The 21,979-nt window shown below is 37.5% G+C and overlaps 1 protein-coding gene and 1 pseudogene across 1 annotated transcript in view; both read right to left on the bottom strand.

The window, feature by feature from the left end:
* Positions 1-4,537: 4,537 nt before the first annotated feature.
* On the bottom strand, positions 4,538-4,664 carry LOC118606349 (annotated as a pseudogene).
* A 6,797-nt stretch (positions 4,665-11,461) lies between these two features.
* The window catches only part of MSH2 (mutS homolog 2), a 62,452-nt gene continuing 51,934 nt past the window's right edge, over positions 11,462-21,979 (bottom strand). Inside the window, exons 12-16 of the mRNA XM_016142181.2 lie at positions 18,581-18,826; positions 17,309-17,513; positions 15,930-16,177; positions 13,971-14,146; positions 11,462-11,915 (exon numbers count right to left, since the gene is read on the bottom strand). Coding sequence (XP_015997667.1) covers positions 11,745-11,915; positions 13,971-14,146; positions 15,930-16,177; positions 17,309-17,513; positions 18,581-18,826 — 1,046 coding nt within the window. The 3' untranslated portion in view covers positions 11,462-11,744. The remainder of the gene's footprint in view (positions 11,916-13,970; positions 14,147-15,929; positions 16,178-17,308; positions 17,514-18,580; positions 18,827-21,979) is intronic.

Here is a 21,979-nt window from a genome sequence, read left to right as displayed (position 1 = left end):
ACCAATTTTGTTGCCACAGTGAGAAACAAGAACCCATCAACGTGATGAATGAAACTGCATAGTCTCCCCAGGCTGCTACTTACCCTGCAGGAGGAGTCTGACTGCAGGATTCCTACAGAGACATTGCCAAGGAAATGTTGCCTGTGCTGCAGACGGTTGAGTTGCTTGGTGCTGTGGATTTAGAGACAGAAGAACCAGCTCTGTCACTTACCATTCCTATGAGTTTGGGCAAGGCCCTTCAGCTCTCTGAATCTCCACTTACTAGTCTGTAAGTGGGGAAATCGCCCGCCTTTCCCACATTAACCAGCTTGTTTGATTGTGACTTTGCTCTCTCTGGGAGCGCAGGTGGAGCAAGGCATGGTGGGAAGCCAGTCCTTCTATCACTCCTTAGCTCAGTGACCTAGGTCGGCCAAGTGACTTCCCTTTCCTGAGCTTCCATTTCCGTGTCTGTATAGATTACAGGTTTGTTCTGAGCATTAAGTGAGATCATGTGTGAAGAAGCATGGTGTAAAGCAGGTGCTCACTGGTTTTTGTTCCCTCCTCCTAGAGCTTCACTCATCACACTCAGCAGAGCTCCCCTGGGCCCAGGACCAGAGGCACAGGATCTCCCTGGATCCCCAAGCTAAGATCAAACAGGTATCGTTTGCTGCCCACCTCCATGGCTAACGCCTCTGGTATCTTAGGCTGATTTCCACTTGAGAACCAATTCAGGCTCAGTAGCTTCCGCCTTCTAGAAAATAATTTCTCCAAACCCGTTCTCATTTCACTACACCACCAGCCACAAATTCATGCTCCAATTCAGCATGCCTTTACGGGACTTCAGAATCATTGTCCCGACTCTGGCTTTTCTGAGTTTAGAGATTTTAGCTCTCTGTGCACAAAGAGATACTCTTCTTCTTCAAGGTCATTGCCAGCTGATACAGGGCTCTGTGTGGCTCCCTCCGATGACTGGGTGGGGCGGAGGAAGGAAAGGGAGGTGAGGGGCCTGACCACAGACAGCCCCTGGCAGGCAACATCCCAATCTAACAATCTCGGAGGAAGGAGAGCATGTAAACTCTGGTGGCACAGCCCGGCTCATTGGCCCACCTCTGTGGCCGGGACAACAGGCCCTGTGACTGGCAGCCGCTTCCATCGGCATAGAGGGGCTTCACCAAGAAACGTGGGGAGGGGATGGTGAACAGACAAAACATTAGATATCACCTCACCGTCAATGGAGATTAGAGTTTGCAGAAAGCTTGGTGGAGGTGAAGTATTAAAGTGGGGCCCAGCCAACGGCAGGCATGGGGAGGGACTGAAGCCAGGACCGGAGGAGGCCAGCCCACTCAGGGAAAGGCAGGAAGCAGCAGGGCCCAGACGTACCTGGAAGATCAGATTTCTTTTGGGTGAGAAAGAACTGATGTCGGACCACTCGAAGTGGTCAGGGTGTCCTAGGAACTGGTCCTTAGGCTTGCTGGGGGCATGAAGGCAGAGATCTGGAAGCCCCAAAGAGGAACCAGAGGGAGTAAAAGCTCTATGAGGAGTGAAAGCAACTCAGCTTCAGGACAAGGAGATCAGGCCTTTCATTATGTGGCTGCTGAGCTGTCAGGGCCCAGGTGGGATGTATGAGAGAGAACGCCTTTAAAGAGCCAAGGGTCCATGGCTCTCAGGGGGTGGTGCCCTCTCTTGAGTTGTCACCTGGGTCCCCTGGTGACCACAGAATCTGAGCAGGAGTCACTATGAGACTAGCTCTGAGGGAAACTATGTTGTCTTCACAAGCTCACTAAGTGTCCTGAGACAGGTAGATGGAATTGCTCACTAACCCATGAGAGACTCGGAGGAATGGCTGCTTTTGAAGGTTGTGAGGCCAGGTGAAGGCAAACAGGAGTCTACTTCACATCAGGAGGAATCAAGAGGCAGACATGGATTGCTTCTAAGTGGTCTGAATGAAGTTATTAAGAGTCTCGATATCAAAAGTCAGAAGCAGAAATGGCACCAAAACACACCTTCTGAGGTGACCTTGAGGCTCTGTCAGCAGGATTCTGGAAAGGAAGGAATTTGGCCAATAACCATTTAAGCCCTGAGCTGGTCATTCTTCCTCCGGTGATGTGTCGTTGAAGCACGATTTCTTCTCCAAAAGGAGTATGATACTTACAGCGCTGCCCTTTAGAATATGACACAACTCCCTAGAAAAAAGAAACTTCTTCCTTCCAGCTCCTTTATTTTCTGGCTTGTCAGTTCTCACACCAAGGAAAAAACTAGTGGGAGAGGGGATGAGAGAAAGGATCATCTGAGTAAGTATTATGGTCTTTCTAACAAGGTGCAAGTTCAGTAATTACCACTTAGATCTAGTGCTCAGAAAATCAGTTCAGGTTCATTATTTCCAGCTAAGTTAATCAATCCCAAGAGGAGGGGAGGAAACAACTTCCGAATACATTCAAATTTATTACCCGTTTCTATTTTAATGGCTTTGTGTGATGAGGCTCTGCCTGGAAATCAGTGTTTGAGAAGCTCCGTGGCCAGAGTAGATGCCTGAGGGTCAGGAGGCCCACTCTCCAGGCCAGCTCTGCCCTGGGACATGGGCGGGTCACCCACCCTCTGCATTCTGGCTTCAAGACTCTACCAGTTTGTTCTGTGGAGGGACCTGTTGTGCCAGTCATGCCAATGTTCCAGTGTTCCACTGCCCTTCATGACAGCCCAGAGGGAAAAGTATATACAATGGGGCATATCAGAGTCCCTACTCAGAGGTGTCAATAATCCAGGTTTGAGGGGAGGTGACACTCTGTCACAGTGTTTGCTAAGAACATACGCCACGTCTACTGTGCTAGGAACTGTGGGCGAGACAGAGCAAGCCTTGAATTCAGTGGAACTGATCACAAAACAGAGTGGGGTCCAAAGAAGTTAATTATGAGAGAAAGAGAAGGAAAGAACAGCTTTTTTTTGGTTATGCTTTGAGGAGAAATAAATAGTAAAGAATAGATGGGGCTATGAAGACAGTGGGTAGAAGAGGAACATCATCAGCCCAAAGCATTTGCTAAGTACCAAAAATTAAAAATCCCTCACCATTCCCAAAACAGTTTTCAAAATGCATTTTGGTCGATTGCCCTTATGAAGTAGGGAGGACTGCTAAACGGCTCCATTCCCCAGGGTCTTTCAGCTATGTGACTCAGTTCTGGCTAAGAGGATGCAAAAGGGAGCAACGTGTACAACTTTCATGTTCTCTTAAAGGCAGGAAAGAGCATCCTTGCACGTTCCTCCTTCCTGCTGCCTAAAATGCAGATGCATTGGTTGGAGCCCCAACAGCTGTTTGGGGCCGCGAGGAGATCCTGGGTAAAGAAACCATACACAGTAGAGAAGCAAGCTCAAAGGACCCAGGGTCCCCAGTGCTCGGGGAGCCACCTTACCTAGACCTCCTTCCTCCAGATTTCTTTCACGAGGGAAAAATAACTTCTACGTAATCTACCCACGTATGAAGATCTTAGGCAAGTCACTTAGCTTCTCTGCACCCGTTTCCTCATTTGTAAAACAGAGTAACAATAATAGTATCTACCTAATAGGCTGTTGGGATTAAACTGAGTGAGTACCGGACACAAAGCACAATAAAAGTGTTGGCTATAATTGTCTTATTTAAGTTACTATTTTTTAACAATTTTATTAAAATATTATTTACATACCAGTTTGCCCATTTAAAGGGTACAATTCAGTGGTTTCTAGCATATTTATTAGGCTTTGCAATTTTCACCATAATCTAATTTTAGAACGTTTTTATCATCCACCCAAAAAGCCCTGTACCCATTAGCAGTCACTCCCTATTTCCTCCTTCCTCTTCTCCAGCCTGTGGTATGTTTTTTTTTTTTTTTTTTAAATAGTAAATTCTCTTTCATCACAACTAAAAATGTTTTGTGATATTAGGTACTCTTTGCTTTAAGATAGATTTTCCCTGTCGATTTAGATCGTCTCCAGGTAGGACCTTATATTATACAGTACTGTGAACACAACTGTCACGTGTTTGTTGAATTTTTCTCTGGGGATGAACATGCAAAGTAAATAAGATCACTATTTAAATATACTTTTAGAAAGTTTTCTTCTTCTGTGTTCATTTTCAATTTAATATTGATTTTTATCAAAGCAATAAACATAATTTTAAAAAAATCTAATTATAGTATCATGTGGTTTATAATGAAAAATAGCAGCCCTTCTCGGCACTGCCGTGTCCACGGTCCCAGAGAAAGCCACTTCCAACTCTCAGAATCCTCTAGCATTTACTTAAAATAACATGCTTATACTGCTGTTTCCTAATTTCTAACTTTAGACATTAACTCACAGAAAGTGGCAGATTTAGTCTTACCCTCTTCCCTATCCCAATATACATAGTTGTTTTTTTAATATTTTTCTTAAATCGTTTGTTGGTGTTTAAATTATTATAACTAAATGAGTAAAAATCACAGTTGAGGTGGGCAGTATCCCATCATATTGTTTTTTTAGGCGAGGCAACCCTTGGTTGACTTCACAGATTGCAAGGACCTTGTCAATTTACAATCCCTTTAAAAAAATTTTTTTTCACCTACAGCACCTGGTCTTCCTAGGGGGTCTCCCATCCAAGTACTAAACAGGCCCGACCCTGCTTAGCTTCTGAGATCAGATGGGATTGGGCTTGTTCGCTTGTTCAAAGTAGCATGGCCATAAACAATATTTACTTTTTAAAAATAACATTTGCTATTCCTGGAGTTAATCCCACCCCCCATTTTTCGCAATTCCTGTTTCTTTGCAGGTTTTATTAACTCAACCTTAAACTCCTCTCATTGCACTCAAACACAGCAGGTCCTTTCGTTCTCTTCTCCTTGCGTCCATCCTTCCAGGGGCTCCTGCCCGCCTGCTGGCTGGTGTCTAGATGTTTCAAGCCACTGTTTTTCAGTCTTGAAGGTTACTTAAGTCATATCCAGTTCTGGAAGATACAGCCTGCTTTACTTCTAGACCCCTACCTATTAAGATAGGCTCTCCCCGCAACCTAGACTTAAGCTCATGGAGCTGAAAAAGGCTTGGAAGTGCTGCTTTGATCTAACCGACCGCCCTGCCTTTCTCAGAGGTCCTCCTCCCTTCTATCTGCTTGGAATTCATTGGGTTTTTTTCCTCCATGTCTGAGTCTAGTGAAGGGGCCACGAAAAAGGTTTCAGAGAAAAGCATTATCAGTGAATATGTCCAAGACTCAACATATTTAAATCACAGCTAATAATAAAAATAAAGCAGCAAAATACTCTGCTGCTGGTTAGAGAACAGCAAGGTAATTATTAACATGGCACTTAAAAGGGGTGGGATGAGGGTGGGGACTACCTTGGGGTGGCCAGTTGGATGCTGGTATAGACAGACTGCAACAGGGGCTCGAGCTCTTTCATTAGCATGTACGGAAAAATCATCTAATCATGAAATATTAGCTACCACCAAAGAGGACACAAATCGGTGGCCCTTGGACCAAATCAGACCTGCAGACTTATTTTCTTAGCTAGAAGTGTTATTAAAGTTTTCAATGCTTTCAGGTTGGGGTGTTCACCTTAACCCCACTATTCTCTGCATCCTGCAAATGCCTGGCCCTGAAGGTGTGGCATTTGAGAACTCTAACAATCAAACCCTCTTTAATTACAGAAGAGGGGGGAAAAAACCAAGGAGGGGTAGTTTTGAGACACTAGCTAAGTGGCAAAGCAAAGACTAACCCAACTCAAACAGCTTTCCTTTCTGATATAGCACATTTCTGCTCACTTTAACACCACATTTCCAGGCCCGTGCAGGTTCAGTAAGCATACATTCAGAGCAGAGCGATGGAGAAAACCTCCAGGGTTATTCTCCATTGTTCGGGTAAATCATTCCCGGCTCAAGACAGAACATACATAACCTTCAAGTCAAGTGACTAGATCTGGGTGCACTAGCTTCAACATCTTGTTCCAGACACTGTTGACATTTAATTCTCTTTCATTTCCAGGCTTCTGGTTGACCACCTAGCTCTCTTATTTAAACTTAATCTTTTGTCCAGACACAGTACAATGCAATCACTTGATTAGATGTCAGTATTTGGTGACTGGTGGACTCTGAAACGATGCGGCTTCTTAACTGCTCAGTTTTCCAGGTGGGCAGCAGGTAGATGCCTTTTGCAGTGTCCATGGCAGCCAAGAGACAAGCCTTCCTCAGGAGTGCCAGCTTCCATAGCTGAATTAAATGCTTAACATCTGTACCACACCCCCCTCTACTTAACTCCTGTTGTATCGCCTACACTACTTGTCTTGACAATATTTAGAAAGACTTATCACGTGTACATCTCAGATTCCTAACTATATTTTAAGCCTTACAGTGAAAAGGAAAAAAGGATGGCTCTCAGAGACTCATTTTTAGGATTCAAGTCCCAGCTCTGCCACTTATTGGCTGTGGCCTCGACAAGTTAGTTAACCTGAGCCTAAGGGTTCTCATGTATGAAATGTAAATATTAGACACACCTGCCTTTTAGTATCATTTAAGAGGAGGAGACTTCTGAGGAGCCCAGCATACTACCTTGCCATTTTCTGATACAAAGTATTTAATGTTGCCAAACTGTTCATCCACACTGTAGTATTAAGGATTCAATATGGAGTCATCTTCGTGATTGATGTGGCTGAGCCAATGTTTAGAAATAAAACATCACATTAAAATTGATAACAAATATGAAGATAAAATGGATAAAATACATCTTGTTGGATGGATGATACATATTAAAATTTCAGATCAGTGGCCGAACTGAAAATAGTTGTATTAATCAGATTTAACTATATTTAAGTTGGTCTTAAGCTATCTCCCATTTGACATTATTCATAAACTTAGTGACCAATTGATACGTATCAACAAAATTCAGGAAATAAACAATAGCAAGTGTTTAACACAGGTTAACTGCTGTCGTGTTTACTGATTGATTCTAAACACCAAGGAATACATTGTCCATTGCACTTTTGTTAGAATGTTGTGTCCAAAGATGTGGAGAAAAGGGAATCTTCTTCGTTCACTGTTGCTGGGATTGCAAATTGGTACTGCCCCTATGGAAGTTTGGCGTTTCCTCAAAAAATTAAAAACAGAACTACCTTATGACCCAGCAATTGCAATTCTAGGTATTTCTCCAAAGAAAATCAAAACACTAATTTAAAAACATTTATGCACCCCTACGTTAACTGCAGTGCTATTTACAACAGCCAAGATATAGAAGCAACCAAAGTGGCCATCGATAAGACAATTAGATAAAGAAGGTATGGTACATACATACAACAGAATATTACTCAGCCATAAGAAGAAAAAAAATGAAATCTTATCATTGCAACATCGATAGACCTAGAGGATGTTATGCCTTATAAGTGTCAGAGAAAGACAAATACCATGTGATTTCATATATATGTGGAATCTATGAACAAAATAAACGAAGAAAAAACTTATCCACTGACAATTTCCCTTCCTTCTGAATTTAACCATTTAAGGGAACTTATAATTTGTTTACCCCCTTGAGGTGAACCAAAGGCAGCAGCAGTGTAGTCTTCCATTCACTAGGTCTAGAAATAAGAGCAGGATGGTCCAGTGAGGGCCGCCAACATCCCATATTATTCATACCGCTGCTGAATTTCCCACATAGCTTGATGAAAGATGTGTGGGCACTTTTGTTTGGACAAACCACATGCCAAAGCAAAAATATGCTTTACATACATTGAATTTGGACCATGTTCTGAATGTTGTCTGACACCATGGACGCTGTGCTTCCAGAGAGGTGGGGAAGCTGCCATGGCGAAGGCGAGAGCTCCCTCTTCCCCTCAGACAGGCACTGCTACTGGCACCCTCTACACCGGACACCTTCCTCTGCGATATAACCTAGCACTGCACCAGAATGTTGACAGACATGGAAACCGGCAAAACAAGTAGTTTCTGAAGCAGCACTATCAGAGAAAGCAGCAACTCCAAATATCAGAGTGGAGAGGACATCAGGCACAAAACTATTATTTTAAGTGGGGCTCTACTTCCAGTTTTAGTCTAAAAATATGTAGCGTTCTGGGCATTTTCATCATCTTCCCTGGCCACACCCCATCTCCTTGACCCAAACGGAGCCTAGGAAGGCAGCAACAGAGCTTTCCTTTGTATATGAAAGTTCTCTTGCTTGTCCTTCCTCATAAGCCGATTAACGCTAATTTATTTTAGACCAGGGACTGGTTTTTCTTCTGCACACCATTTTAATCAACAGAATATATCTAACAAGCTTAAAGAGCCACTCAATACTGAATCAGCAGCTCATACCATATGCTGTGGGTAAAAACATACTTCCCAAAAAAGCTAAATGCAGAAAAACCAAGGATAGAAGATGCATTTAATACTCAAGAAGTCTAACAGGATGTACTTAGTATGTGGAACACTGAGATTTTATGGAGAAAAAGTTATTCTCTAAATATATGTATCCTAAAGCATCTTTCTTCTTTTATAATTTTTACCCTCAAAACAGTATTTTAAGGAAAAAAAAAATCAAATTACAAAAACAATTGCATCTTGGATGGATTCCTAGTGCTTTTAAAAAATGAAAAAAAAAATCATGTATTTTCTCCAAAAAGTGGTTATGTGGCCAACAGATTTCATGATAAAGTATGGTTGAGTTAGAAATCTTGGATATTTATATATTTGGCTTTATTCTGCTATTATCCAAATTCATGGTTGAACGAAAAAAATTAAAAATTTAAAATCCAACTGTCTTTTAACAGATCAGAAATTAGTTTATCTTTTGCTTTACATCCACATTCCAAAAGTAGACTCTAATTGAAGGCATGGTTGCTTCATTAGCATATTCATTATAAGCACAGCTTAAACAGATTATATGTTTTTCATTTTAAAAAACATCTTAGAACAAAGTCTCTTTTAGAGAAATGAATGTGGCCTGATTTATCAGTTTGATAAGACTACATGACTTCTCAGAAGCAACACCTCCTTCCCCCAACTCCTGTAGCCCTCAAAACTAAAACCCTGGATCAATTTACATTTTATACATGCTTTTATGCAGCAATCTAAAAACACTTTCACAGCTAACCAGGGGATGAAATATTTCTTTGGAACCTTAAAATTGCTTTCTCAATTACATAAAGTCTTAAGGATTTTGTAAATCAATAAAAATGTCCATATTTGAATCTTTCCTCTAAGTTTTCTTCCTGTGCTTTTGATACCCAGGAAAAACTGATTAACTCACTAATGATGATAAAAAAAAAGAGCATGGTAAATTAAGATGAGCATTTTAAAGGGCTCATTGGTCTTAAATGTTCATTTTTTCTCATACCAAACTTTAAGTGCTTAAAACCTAATTATATAGTTTAACAATAATTATAAAGCAAGCACCTGCAAATCCGTGACTCAGGTCAAAAACAGAATGTTGCTGTACTCCAGAAGCCTTCTAGAATCCCCTTCTCCCTAGACAATCACTCTGACTAGTTACCCATTTCCTGCCTGTCAGCCCTGTGCAACTCATCTATTCCTTATCCTTCATTTCCTTACTGTTCTTAAGATTCCATTCATGTTATTTTATATAGCTGTAGTTCATTTTCATAGCTGGGTTTTTTCCAGTTTGGGTCTATTACAAACATTTTTTATATATGTGCAAACATCTCTAGAATATGCACCTAGGAACAGAATTGCTGGGTCATACATGTATTTTCCACTTTGCTAGATAACTATTCCCAGCAGATGTTCCACATCCTCAGCAACAGTAGGCACTTTAAAAGATTGTCAACCTGAAGAAGGAGCCCCACAGGGTAACCTAGCCTAGTTTTCACTTTTCTTACTGGTGATTGAAGGCCTTTTCATGTGTATGGACCATTTAGGTTTCCTGTTGGGTAACATGCCTGTCTCAACTTTTTTAAAAACAAGCTTTGAGATATAATTCACATACCATACATACAATGCACCCACATAAAGTCTAAGACTCAATGGCTTTTAGTATATGTACAAACATGTACAACCGTCACCAATTTTAGATCATTTTCATCTCAAACAGAAACCCTATACCCTTTAACTGTCACCTCCTTAGCCACCCATTCCCGGTCTGCCAGTCCTATACAACTGCTAACCTTTGTTTTTGTACTTCCCTATTTGGACTCTGACATGAATAGATCACACAATCTTGTGACTCGATTCTTCACTAATGTTCTCAAGATTCATCCAAGCATGTACCAGTACCTATTATGGCAGAGTAATATTCCATTGTATGGCTATCCCACATCTCGTATATGTATCTGTTGCAGATGGCCGGTTCAGTTGGTTAGAGTGTGGCACTAATATATCCATCTGCTGATAGACATTGGGGTTGTTTCCACTTTTTTGCTATAAACATTTGGGTACAAGTTTCTGTGTGAACATGTTTTTCTCTTGGATACATACCTAGGAACGGAAATACTGAGTGATATGGTAACTGAGATGAAATGCCAGACTACTTTCCAAAGCAAAGGCAACATTTTACATTTCCAGCAAGCAGTATGTGAGGTTTCCAATTTCTCCACATCCTCAATACTTGTTACCCAGCTTTTGATTTTAGAGTAAAATATGAACTTGCATTTCCCCGATGACATCCAACATCCTCTCATGTGCTTCCTATCCATGCGTATATCTTCCTTGGAAACGTATTCAGATCCTTTGCCTTTTAACTGGGTTGTCTTGTTATTCTGTCATATTAAAACTAATAAGTGTCCATTTTCTTAGTGATTTTATTATAATTCTTTATATAGTTTGGATATAAATCCTTTGATATTTTATGCAGTACCAATGCTCTCCCATTATGGATCTAGTTTTTTCACTTTTTAACAAAAAGTTCTTAATTTTAATATAGCTAAGTGTATTGAATTTTATAGATGTTGTTTGTGACTTTAGAAATCCTTCAAAGCTGAGGTCATAAAAATGTCCCTGTTTTATTTTCTATAGAACTATAAAACTAAACACTAAAAGTTTTATCTTGTATACTTGGGCCAAACATTCGCTGGAGTTGATTTTTATATGATATTGAGTAGGAATCCAATTTTGTTTTATTTCTCTATGGATACACAATCATCCCATCACCATTTATTGAAAAAAGTGCCCTTTCCCCCTATATTTATAGCAGGGTCAGTCACTGACTTTTAACCTATCTCTTTCCTTTAAAACAAAAGAAGTAGACTAAATCAGAGTTCCCAATATGAAAGGTTTTGTTAAAACCCAGATTTCTAAGTCGCTCCACAGACTGGACTGGGAGAATGGCAGAGAGTGTGGAGGATCACACCTGGACTCTAGACTTATGTAAGTTCCTTGGCTAATGTGTATGCAGCCAACCTGGCTCTTGCCAACAGCTGGGACACTCGGGAAATCACTGGAAATGATTTCCATGGTTTCTTCTAGCTTTAAGATCCTTCACTTTTACAAAGCCTCTTCCATAACATTTGGGAATAAATATGTGTAGAAGTTCTATTACAAAGAAATACAATGCATATCAAATGCTACAAACTACATGATTTTATTTATAAAATTCAACATATTGCCTACCATTGCCCATGCCCATTTAAGTATTCCTCAGTTATGCCTAGCATTTTTCAAAATAAAGATCTTCAAAAATGTACTCAGGTAGAGCAAAGTATTACTAAATATTTTATTAAGTTGATAGCCCTTGGGCATCAATTGCCAACACTATGGAAAAAGGGATTAATATAAAACAATACAAAAGTATGATAGACAATAGCTTATCAATCTTATCTTCATTCCGTTGGTAGGATTTCTCACGTAGTAACCTTTATTCGTGAAATGATTTCATTTACAAACCTATTATTCTTCGCTATCACCTCAGCTTTCAGCTGTTTTAACTTTATTGTGATGTTTTCTTCTGACATTTCAGTGAAGGGCATTTGCTTCACCTTGCATAAAAACTCTTGAATAATTTTCTCACCTTGCTGAAAAACATATGAACATACCATTAGTCTTTTCTAAAAATTACATTGAATAGTAATAAATTCTTTCATTAAATTTCCATCTAAACATGCCATCCAATATTTAAAGAACATTCTTTAAAGTTTAAGTGTGCGCCATCAATAATATTCAGTTGATCTCCGAACAAAGCAGATGGCAGGTGTCCTGACCACCCCAGGCAGTCACCAAATCCAAGTATAACTTTGACTCCTCCAAAACTTTATTACTAGTAGCATACTCTTGACCAGAAGCCTTATAGATAACATCAACAGTCAATGAAAACATATTTTGTATGCCACATATGTTATATACTATATTCCTAAAATAAAGCTACAGAAAATATTATTTTAAAAAATCATGAGAAAATACATTCACAGTACTTATTGAGAAAAATCTGCATGTAAGTGAACCTGCACAAATTCAAACCCATATTGTTCAAACAAGGGTCAACTGTATGGCAAAGCCCTTAGTTGACCATATTTCTTGAGAATATTCATAAAGGGATATTCATAAATATATTTTCAGCTGCTAATGACAAAGGGCTGAATGCTTTAGCAGTTTCCTGATACATATAAACTTAGTCTTCTGGGAAAAAAAGAACTCGAGGTTTACAAATACTATACGGCATATACAGTAACTGAAAGTTTAATACTCATACGCAGGATGTTTATTTTACTGCCCAGTTACTGTCATTCTAGAGAATGCTCATTACTTGCCATGTGACCGGATTCCTTCCCCACATTCCTCATCCATAAAATGGAGATAATAATTACCAACCTCACAGGACTGTTTTGAGAATTAAAGAGTTAATATATGTAAAGTGTGTGTCTGGCAAAGGGTAAGCACCACGTAAATGTCTACACTGCATATGAAGCAGAGCTAAAAAGTCTGCTTTTCACACAGGGAGCTCATTGGCAGTAAGTACCTTTAGGTACCTTAAAGGTGAAAGTAGGTATCAAAAAGAAAAAGAAAAAAATACTTCTCTATTAAACAAGTGCACTTTTGTTTCCCTTAAGCTTAAAATTAAAAAAAAAATACATTCTAATTAATATTATCAAAAGGACTGGAGACCAGGGATTACATACAAGAGGCTACCTAATCCCAGGTCACTGATAGCTGTGGTGCTGATACCAAGCCTATCTCATATTTAGGTTGGCAATTTTCCATACCTAAAACTATTAACAAGTTATAACATTTCTCCTGTTTACATAGGTACAACAGCTAAAACCATACTTTTAGCTCAAAAACCATACACATCGCTGATTATTTTAATCATCATGCATTCTTCAGTAAGAACAATAAAAAATTCACAGGGTAAAAGTATGACCAGTAAGCTGTCACAGTGCATACCACAGCAAATGTTGCCAAGCCCTAGCACTCAATTAAGATTCTTTTATTTTCATTATCATAGAGAATAATCCTTTGATTTTTAAAAAGTATATTGGGCATAGGCTTGTACCTTTCTGTGTGAACCTCTAAATTTCACCCATCACTCAGAGAAGACCCATTTAGCCCATGACAAATGAAACATCCTGCCCACAAAGAGTTTTCCTGAATACATATTTGTCATATGCCACTTTATTCTCTATGACTATGACATATTCATTATTCTTACCTCTCCAACTAGATTCTAAACAATGGAAGTGCAGCAACTATTTTCATTCCTTTGGTATTGTCTTAACTGATTACTGAGTAAATATGCAACTTAACTGGAACTGACCTATTCATTTATGAAGTAATCAAAGATCTGCTTAGACATCCTATTAACTCCTCTGAATTACCTATTTTAAACCTAAACTAGTATACCTACCCTACTTTTAAAATCTGGTATTTAAAATGTTATCTTTTGATCATGGAGATGTATAGGGCAGAAATCAAAATGATACAGATTCTTTGCCATGCCAAGAAACGGAAATGAAAGCCAATAATGAATGATCCGTAAGTAAACATTACAATTTTATAGGAAAAAAACTCATCTTGGTGACCTTATATATTTAACAATACAGAAGTTAAATAACTACAAAACCAGTCGGACAAACCTCTCTTTCCAGATAGCACCTCTTTGCTGCTGGTTCCATTTCCTCATTTTCTTGTGACTCCCCAATATGCTGAAACTCTTCAAGTTCCAGGGCTTTTTGTTTAGCACACTCTATTACATGCCTAGGAAAATTAGCAAGTTCTGCAACGTGAATCCCGAAACTCTGATCACAGACACCTATAAGAAAGTTGGGGGTGGGGAGTGTAAGAGGCAGGGTAGGAAGAGACAGCAATTTATGTAAATGGAACTTATCCTTCTTCCTTTGTCATTAGAAACTCAATTTTGTGTTATTTAAAACATATCCGCCAAATGTTTCAGCGTAAATTAAAAATTTTTAATTAAACCTCAAGTTAAAAGTGATTCTGACTTGGCACACAGTGCTGTATTTTATCCTTGACAAATACAGTAAAAAAAAAAAAAAAAAGCACCGAAAAGCCTTGACAGACAATCCTCAAAGGCCTAGAGAAATATCTAAATATGAAGAAAAATTAACCAACCTAATCTCTCGCTGAGGTTTTCTAATTTTATAAGGCACTAAGTAAGTAACTAAAACATGCTGACTTATTACTAGGGAATGGTCTATCTATCCTTTGGATCTGCCTACATCTGCCTACATCATCTTCTAGAGATGGTAACTCTGGAAAACTAGCTGGATAAATCTATTTAAATATTTACAATACCTTTTTCAGAAAAGCTACTTGCCATACTTAAATAATCTCATTCTGATTCTAAACTACTACAAGCAAATGATAATGGAATTTTTGACCCAAATCACTAGTAAATTTATAGACTAGGTAGCTGATCTTCACCCCTATTTGCAGAAAATAGATAGACTTAAGACACTCCTTCTGAATGTTTATTACAAATGATGCAGTTATTATGGAGCTTCCATTTTTGCCTCAATTATATATTAACTGTAAAATGGGGGGAGGGGGGGGTTACATATCCCATGCATTCTTGAGCTGGATCCTTTGCACAACTAAGAGAAACAAATAAAAATAGAAGCCAAGTGTTTGATAAACATCCACTGTGAAGGATTCTTATTTCTAACTGTGAAGGATTCTTATTTCTATCTTCTCTGTACTTCATCTGGTCTTTTTAATACATTTTGAATTATTTCTTTATCATATAAAACACAATGATTTAAAAGTAAAACCTAAACTTAATGCCAAATGCCAAGTCCAACTAAAAGTATTTTTTATGTCAATAATAATGCAAATACAGTAGCTCAAAAGGATCCCCACTGCAGGATAAGTAACAAAGGATAAAAGAACGAAAAATACTCATTTATGTGCAACCAACTAATGGCAGAAAAATATGTTCATAGACAATCAAAAAGCCAATAAAAAAGTTATTCTGATGACTAGTGAAATGTTTAATAAAAATTTTATAGTAACATTAATCTCGACTCAGTACCTGATCAGCTGCCAGACCCATAAATGATAAACTTTTCTGCAAGGATGAAATGCCAACATACAATAAGTCATTCCTTATGTGATAACTACTAACAATTTCAAGATTTCTGGAAGCCCCAGCTTTGAATGAGCCTCTTTACATAACACATCCTTAACATAAGATTATTACAATAAATAGTTTATTAAACGGTAACAGCTAGAGCCTTGGAACTTCAAAGCTTATTTGTTACTATCTCTAAGTGAATTTGACAAGAAAAATATTGCCAGGAGAGGTAGTATAAAATCCCTCTGTCAAGATGTTTAAGAGTATAAATTATTCTTTCTGTGATTGTTTTAGAATAACTGTTGCTACCATAAGACACAGAAATAGATATAATGCACCATGTCCCTGCCCCCAGACTGTGAATTATGAAATGCATTCTATAAAAACATCAATAATTCATATTAACTTAGAATAAGGTAATAACTGAAGATTTCAAGGGTAGTTAAGTTTCCCATTATCACACCCAGAATTCACAGTAAGCAGACCAGTGGTATACACTCACCTTTCTTCACCTGATAAAGCATAGTTAAGGTCTCTTCTGTAGTTAGTGCTGTGACATGTAGATTATTAACAGTTGGTATCTGGTTTGCCAAGGCAGTAAGTTCATGAAAATGAGTTGCAAACATGCAAAAAGCACCAATTTTTGTTGCAATGTACTCTGATATAGCCCATGCCAACCCGAATCCATCATAGGTAGAGGTTCCCCTTCCCAATTCATCTATGATTATTAAAGAATCTTTAGTCGCAGACCTGAAACACATGATTATGTGAAAATTTCACATGACATAATATGTGATAATGTGAAAAACAAAGTACAATGAAAAAGATGTGCAACAAACATAACAGATTCATTATCTTAACACACAAAAGCATTCAACAGTCAATAAAAAGCACTAAAACTTCAGTAGAAAAGTGGGCATGGACATGAAAAATTGATGGAAGAGGAAACAAATGATGAATAAATATTTTTAAATTATCAATCACACTAGTAGTAATGAACGAATTTCCAAATAAAGCAGCTATCATTTGTTTCTTGCTAATCGAATCAGTCGAGATTAAACAAAAATAATGCCACCTGAAGGTGTGACTGTGTGGGACGATACAAACACTGGGAGACACAGCTGATGGTCACGAAAATCTGCGTCTGTCACGATGTCAGATATCAGTTTTCTTTTGTCCTCTCTCATTAAATGTGAGGAGAATTTTTTTTTAGAGAATTTAACAGTTCTTCATGTACTTATTGGTCATTTATTTTTTTCTGTGAATCGTCACTGACATCTTTTGCTTATTTCTTTAATCTTTTAAGTTATGAATATCACCTTGTTGACTAATTATTATATTAACAAGCGATAATCAACAAACACATAATTTACTAAGGACAACCAAGAATCAGAAGGCATAGCCTCCCTGGCCTTCAAAGAAGCTCCTAATATCTGAAATAACAGATTTCAGTAACCTCAAAACTAAAAACCTAATAAATGACAGGCTTGTCAAAGAGTTCAGTGAAGAAACGCCCATGACCCCAGGCTCATGACAAATCACTGGAGAAGTAGAATTTCTGTCATTAAGGCCTGTAAAGACTGGAAGGGACTTAGTAAAGAGCAAGGAGATCATTCCTGGTAGTGTCAACAGTGCAGGCAAAAAGCACAGCAGTGAGGAAAATTTGTAAGGCGAACTACCAGAAACTTTAAAAAATCGAAGAAATTTTCCACAACTATCAACAATCATCCTTTTAAAATAATATAAATTACATAAAGTTCACAGGAAAACTATTAAACTTGATTGAAGTTCTCAGATGTTTTACAGATAAATCTACAAATGTACTTCTCATGGAAAAGGAACATTCATTTCGATTTTCAGGACACTGGGAAATGCACTCACCTGAGAATAGAAGCAGTTTCTAACATTTCAGCCATAAAGGTGGAGACTCCTTTCAACTGACTGTCACCAGCCCCTACCCGGGCCAGGATACAGTCCACAATGGACACTTCTGCCGACTCACATGGCACAAAACACCCAATTTGTGCCATGAGAACTATCACCCCAGTTTGGCGAATATATGTTGATTTACCTCCCATATTAGGGCCTATAAAACAAATTGTGTCAAAAAGCAAGATTATTAATTTATTTCTGCTACTAATAAATTGACTGTTAGTCCTGAATTGCACATTGGTGACTCATTACCTAGGTCGTATGATATGGCATACAAAAAGGAGAACCATAAGCTACCCAAAGACATGGACAAACCAAGTTACTGCCCACTCTACTCCCTGAAGTAATGCTATTCTCTCCTCAGACAAACCTCACTGTTCCCGTCATGGAGAGGCCCCATAAAAATATACACCTTACCTGTAATTTGACCACGGCCTAGAAGGATTATATAGACATTTCCCCCACAGCTCACAGAGCTGCTTGCAAGATAATTTTATGACATCCAGAAAAGCTGTACAAGCTTAATTGACTAATTAACTAAACACTGTAATTCATTAATAAATGGGCTATTAGTGAATAGATTGGTATGGTCAAATTCTTCAAATCACCTGAACTCCACAATAAAGCTCTAAGACATAACTCTCCTTTTGGAAAATGTACAATTTACATGTCTGGGTCAAATTACATGAGTGACCTGAAAATCCATGTGGGGAAACAGACTATAATCATTGACCATTTCCCAAATATATTTGCCCAAAGACTCCTAACTACCTTACTTTGTTTCTTAGAATCTGATTAAGATCTCTCAAAAACACTTTAGTTTAAGACACACCACATTAGCCTCTAAGCAAGTCTACTTTTTTATAGTTTCACATGAATCTAGTGTCATGTCTTTAAAAGAGCTGCTACCCTAACCTGAGATCAGTCCAGCAGCCATTCTGCTTGACCTTCAATGACCTCATTGTTGAAAGGTCTGGCTCAAAGGTGAGCTTTGAGGATGAAGGGGTGTTCATTTTTAAATGCACTGAACCTCTGGAACAAAGTTTTATATAAATACAATATTCTCTCATAAGCGTTTTCCTCCTCTTCCAAATTAAATGTTACTCACTAATATGCATATGTTCTTTTTCTAATGTCAAGAAGTACAATTTTATTCATCAGTTTTAAACATATTTCTACTCCAACATAAAAAGAAAAAAAAGGCCCATAAACTAGATTTACCAGTAATGATGTGGAACATCTGTTTATCTTTTTCAAAGTCGACATCATTAGGAATAAATGCAACTTCATCTTGAACTTCGACACAAGCGTGTCTGGATGCTTTCAACTTAATTCTTCCGTGCCCTTTCTCCAAAATGACCGGCCGTACATATGGAATAGGTGCTCCATTTGCGACATGGGCAAAGCTGACGACAGCATCTAGCTGAGCTAACACATCATTGAGTGTCTGCATTGGTTCTACATAACCTATATAAAAACAGAAAATGTCCACAGGAATATTGAATCATAAAAAAATACATATAAGCAGCTATAAGAATAAATTTAACTTACCCATTTGAGAATTAAATTTCCTTAATTTATATAGTTTTTAAAAATTACTAGATGTTTGCCATAACTAAACCTTAAAGTAGCACCTAAAACTTAATGAGGATAAAATGTTTTACTGTTATCTCTCTCCGCTATGAACAGATTTCAAAAACACAAGGAATGTAATGCCCCTCCCTTACCAAAACCCATTAAAACATAAAAGCGCACAGCTGCTCATAAAGAAATAGAGATTTAAAAAGAAGGAAAAAAAAATCCTGACAAGGAAAAGCTTTCGTAATATATTGATAAGGTAAGAAAAGCAGTAATATCTGAGGCACATCTGCAATTTTAAGACACATCTTTCTCAAATTTTCAAGAATCTAAAACCAGGATGGCATTTCACAATTATCATACGAAACGTACAAGCACTGGTAATAAGATATAATGTGACCAACAGGCCTGCACATGTAAACCTGACAGACTTTTACTTGAGTCTTTTTTCTCCATCAATATCACATGTAATTTAATTTTAGCATAAATTTAGATCTATAATTGTCATTTAAAATACTTTCAGCAAGATTCTGCTCTTCTAGGGCATTAAAACTAAAAGCTAATTAATCAATGGGTATCACTGTCCCTTAGAATAATAATAGACATGTTTCATAGCTTCACTCAAATACTCACTTGATAAAATACAATTTGCCTCTTTAGAACTTGTAAATAAAACTCTGACTTTATTTATCAGTTTGTGTTTGATATTGGACACCAGTCTGATGCTTACAAGGTTAGGGAACTTTTTACTAAAAACAAAAGCAGATCAGAGACCATGTCTTTCTTATGCTTATAGGTAAATAGAGCTGAGATCCCATGAACTAGATTTGACCTAAGTTTTTTACAGTGTTTTATCTGGGCTGAAACTCTCAGTACTTCCTTAGAACTATTTTTTGTTCCATAGAAAATAAAATCTTAATACATAGAATGAAAAAAACCCTAAAAGCTCTTATGTACATTAAAAAGTCACTGACACATGCTAGGCAAAACATGTTTAGTCAATAAAAAGTTAAAATTTCAGAATAGATTTTAAAATTTTAATAGTTTGGAGGAGTTGGTGTAACAGACTCATGTGTCATGTTGAACTGTCACACAAACATCAATGTGTCAAAAGCTTCAAGGGGAATTCAAAAGAACAGTGTTCAATTTAAGAAAAACAATTATTATGAGTATTCAAAATGGCAGAAAATTTGACTCATTTTTGATTCCTCCGTTCCTCATAAGTGATAATAAAAAAAATTAACTATGAATGGTCAAATATGAATAATTCTCTTACTGTTTCACCACTAAAATAAAAGGAAAAGAGTTCAGACTACCCTATCATGTAGCAAATAGGAACCTGCAAGAGCTACTTAAACATTAGTGGAGCACTTACTATAATTACTTTAAAACTCATAAGACTATAGGGATAGGTTAATAAGAAAGAAAACCTAAAGTTTTTTAATTAAAAGAGTCTATACTTGGTATGGTGTGTGGTATTTCACACCATCTTGTTCTTAACAGCACCTTTTCTTGCTTAACAGCAAGACAGAAATCTATAAAAATGATCTATTACATTTCAAAATATAGTTTAAAATGTGTATGTTAGACCAAGGAGGTTTCATTTATATTCAAGGTGACTCCAAAGACAAAATATTCGATTTAAATGTTAAAATCTAGTAGCTTTAACCTACTAGATGCTTAATAAATATTAGTTAATATTGTTTTTAAGAGAAAGACTCATAGTTTGAATATATAGTGTTTATAGGGTTCTTAAAAAATGCAATCTAGGCTAAGAAACATAATTTAACAAGATTATCATGCTACGGTTATCTGACAACCACCAAGGAAAAATGTAATCTTTATAAATCTCCTTCATCTCAACTGATATACAAAGTGTATTAGATCCTTCAAGTTTTATGTTTCTGATTCACTAGGAAAATTCATAATAGTAAAATAATTTACCGAATTACATGTACATAGTTTTTAAATAACTTTTATCTGTAAATAATTCAGTATGCATATCCTGAGAAAAGGACATCCTCCTAATCACAATACACATCCAAGAAATGCGACACCAATACCTTACTATCTCATATTTGACTTTGCCAATTTGTCATTGCTATTCCACAACTCCAACCCCTAGTCCTGGATCCAATCAAGGGTCGTTCACTACATTTAACTATCTGGTCCTCTGTCTCCTTTAATCTAGAATAGATCCTGTCCATTCTTTTTTGCTGCCATGGCAACTGACATTTCTAAAGAGTTCTTCAGGCCTTAAAAAGAATGCCCCACAATCTAAATTTATCTGATTTTTTGTGTGTTTGTTTGTTTATAATCAGGTTAAACATTTTGGTCAAGAATACTACAGAGGTGATCTAGTGTCCTTCCCTCTGTGTCATATCAGAAAGCATGTAATGTCATTTATCCCATTATTGGGGATGTCAACTTTGATCACTTAAGTATTTCTTTGGTATATTTTTGCAAGTCACAATAAAAGTTACAGTCAATATACACATAACGATAGGCAAAGGCTTCCAGCTTAAACACATCCAACCTACTCTGTACTACACATACATTCATTCTATGCTAAAGGCAACACCACAGTGCCAAATCATGCTGTCCCTTTAATTGTAATAATCATTTCGATGCTTCTAGAATGGACTCTGAAAATCTATAAAGTGGCACAAAGAACTTAAAAAGGCTTGTCTCATGAGTAATTCCAATTTGCTTTTCAGTGGAATTTGTTTCCATAACCTAGAGCATGAGCACATAGATAATCTAAGATATTGCTGCCTTATAGCCCTTGGCGTTTCTTTTCCTTGTTATAACTACAATAAATTTTGTGCTTTTTTTGTAAATCTTTGTTTTTTAGGGTATTCCCATTCCTTAAGTTACACTATGTTACTTTTCTACCACAATTCAGCATGCGTTATTTGGTAAGTAGGCTAAATGACAAACAGTCACAGTGTGTAACATCTTTTTAAAAAACTACTCTTCAAACATCTTGATGTTTTTCTATTACCAAAAATCAGGTCATATTCACAATATTTAATGCACTGG

Source organism: Rousettus aegyptiacus, unplaced genomic scaffold, assembly GCF_014176215.1.
Source record: "Rousettus aegyptiacus isolate mRouAeg1 unplaced genomic scaffold, mRouAeg1.p scaffold_m13_p_7, whole genome shotgun sequence".
In the NCBI taxonomy this organism is placed as follows: domain Eukaryota; kingdom Metazoa; phylum Chordata; class Mammalia; order Chiroptera; family Pteropodidae; genus Rousettus; species Rousettus aegyptiacus.
This window is presented reverse-complemented; position numbering and strand designations above follow the sequence as displayed.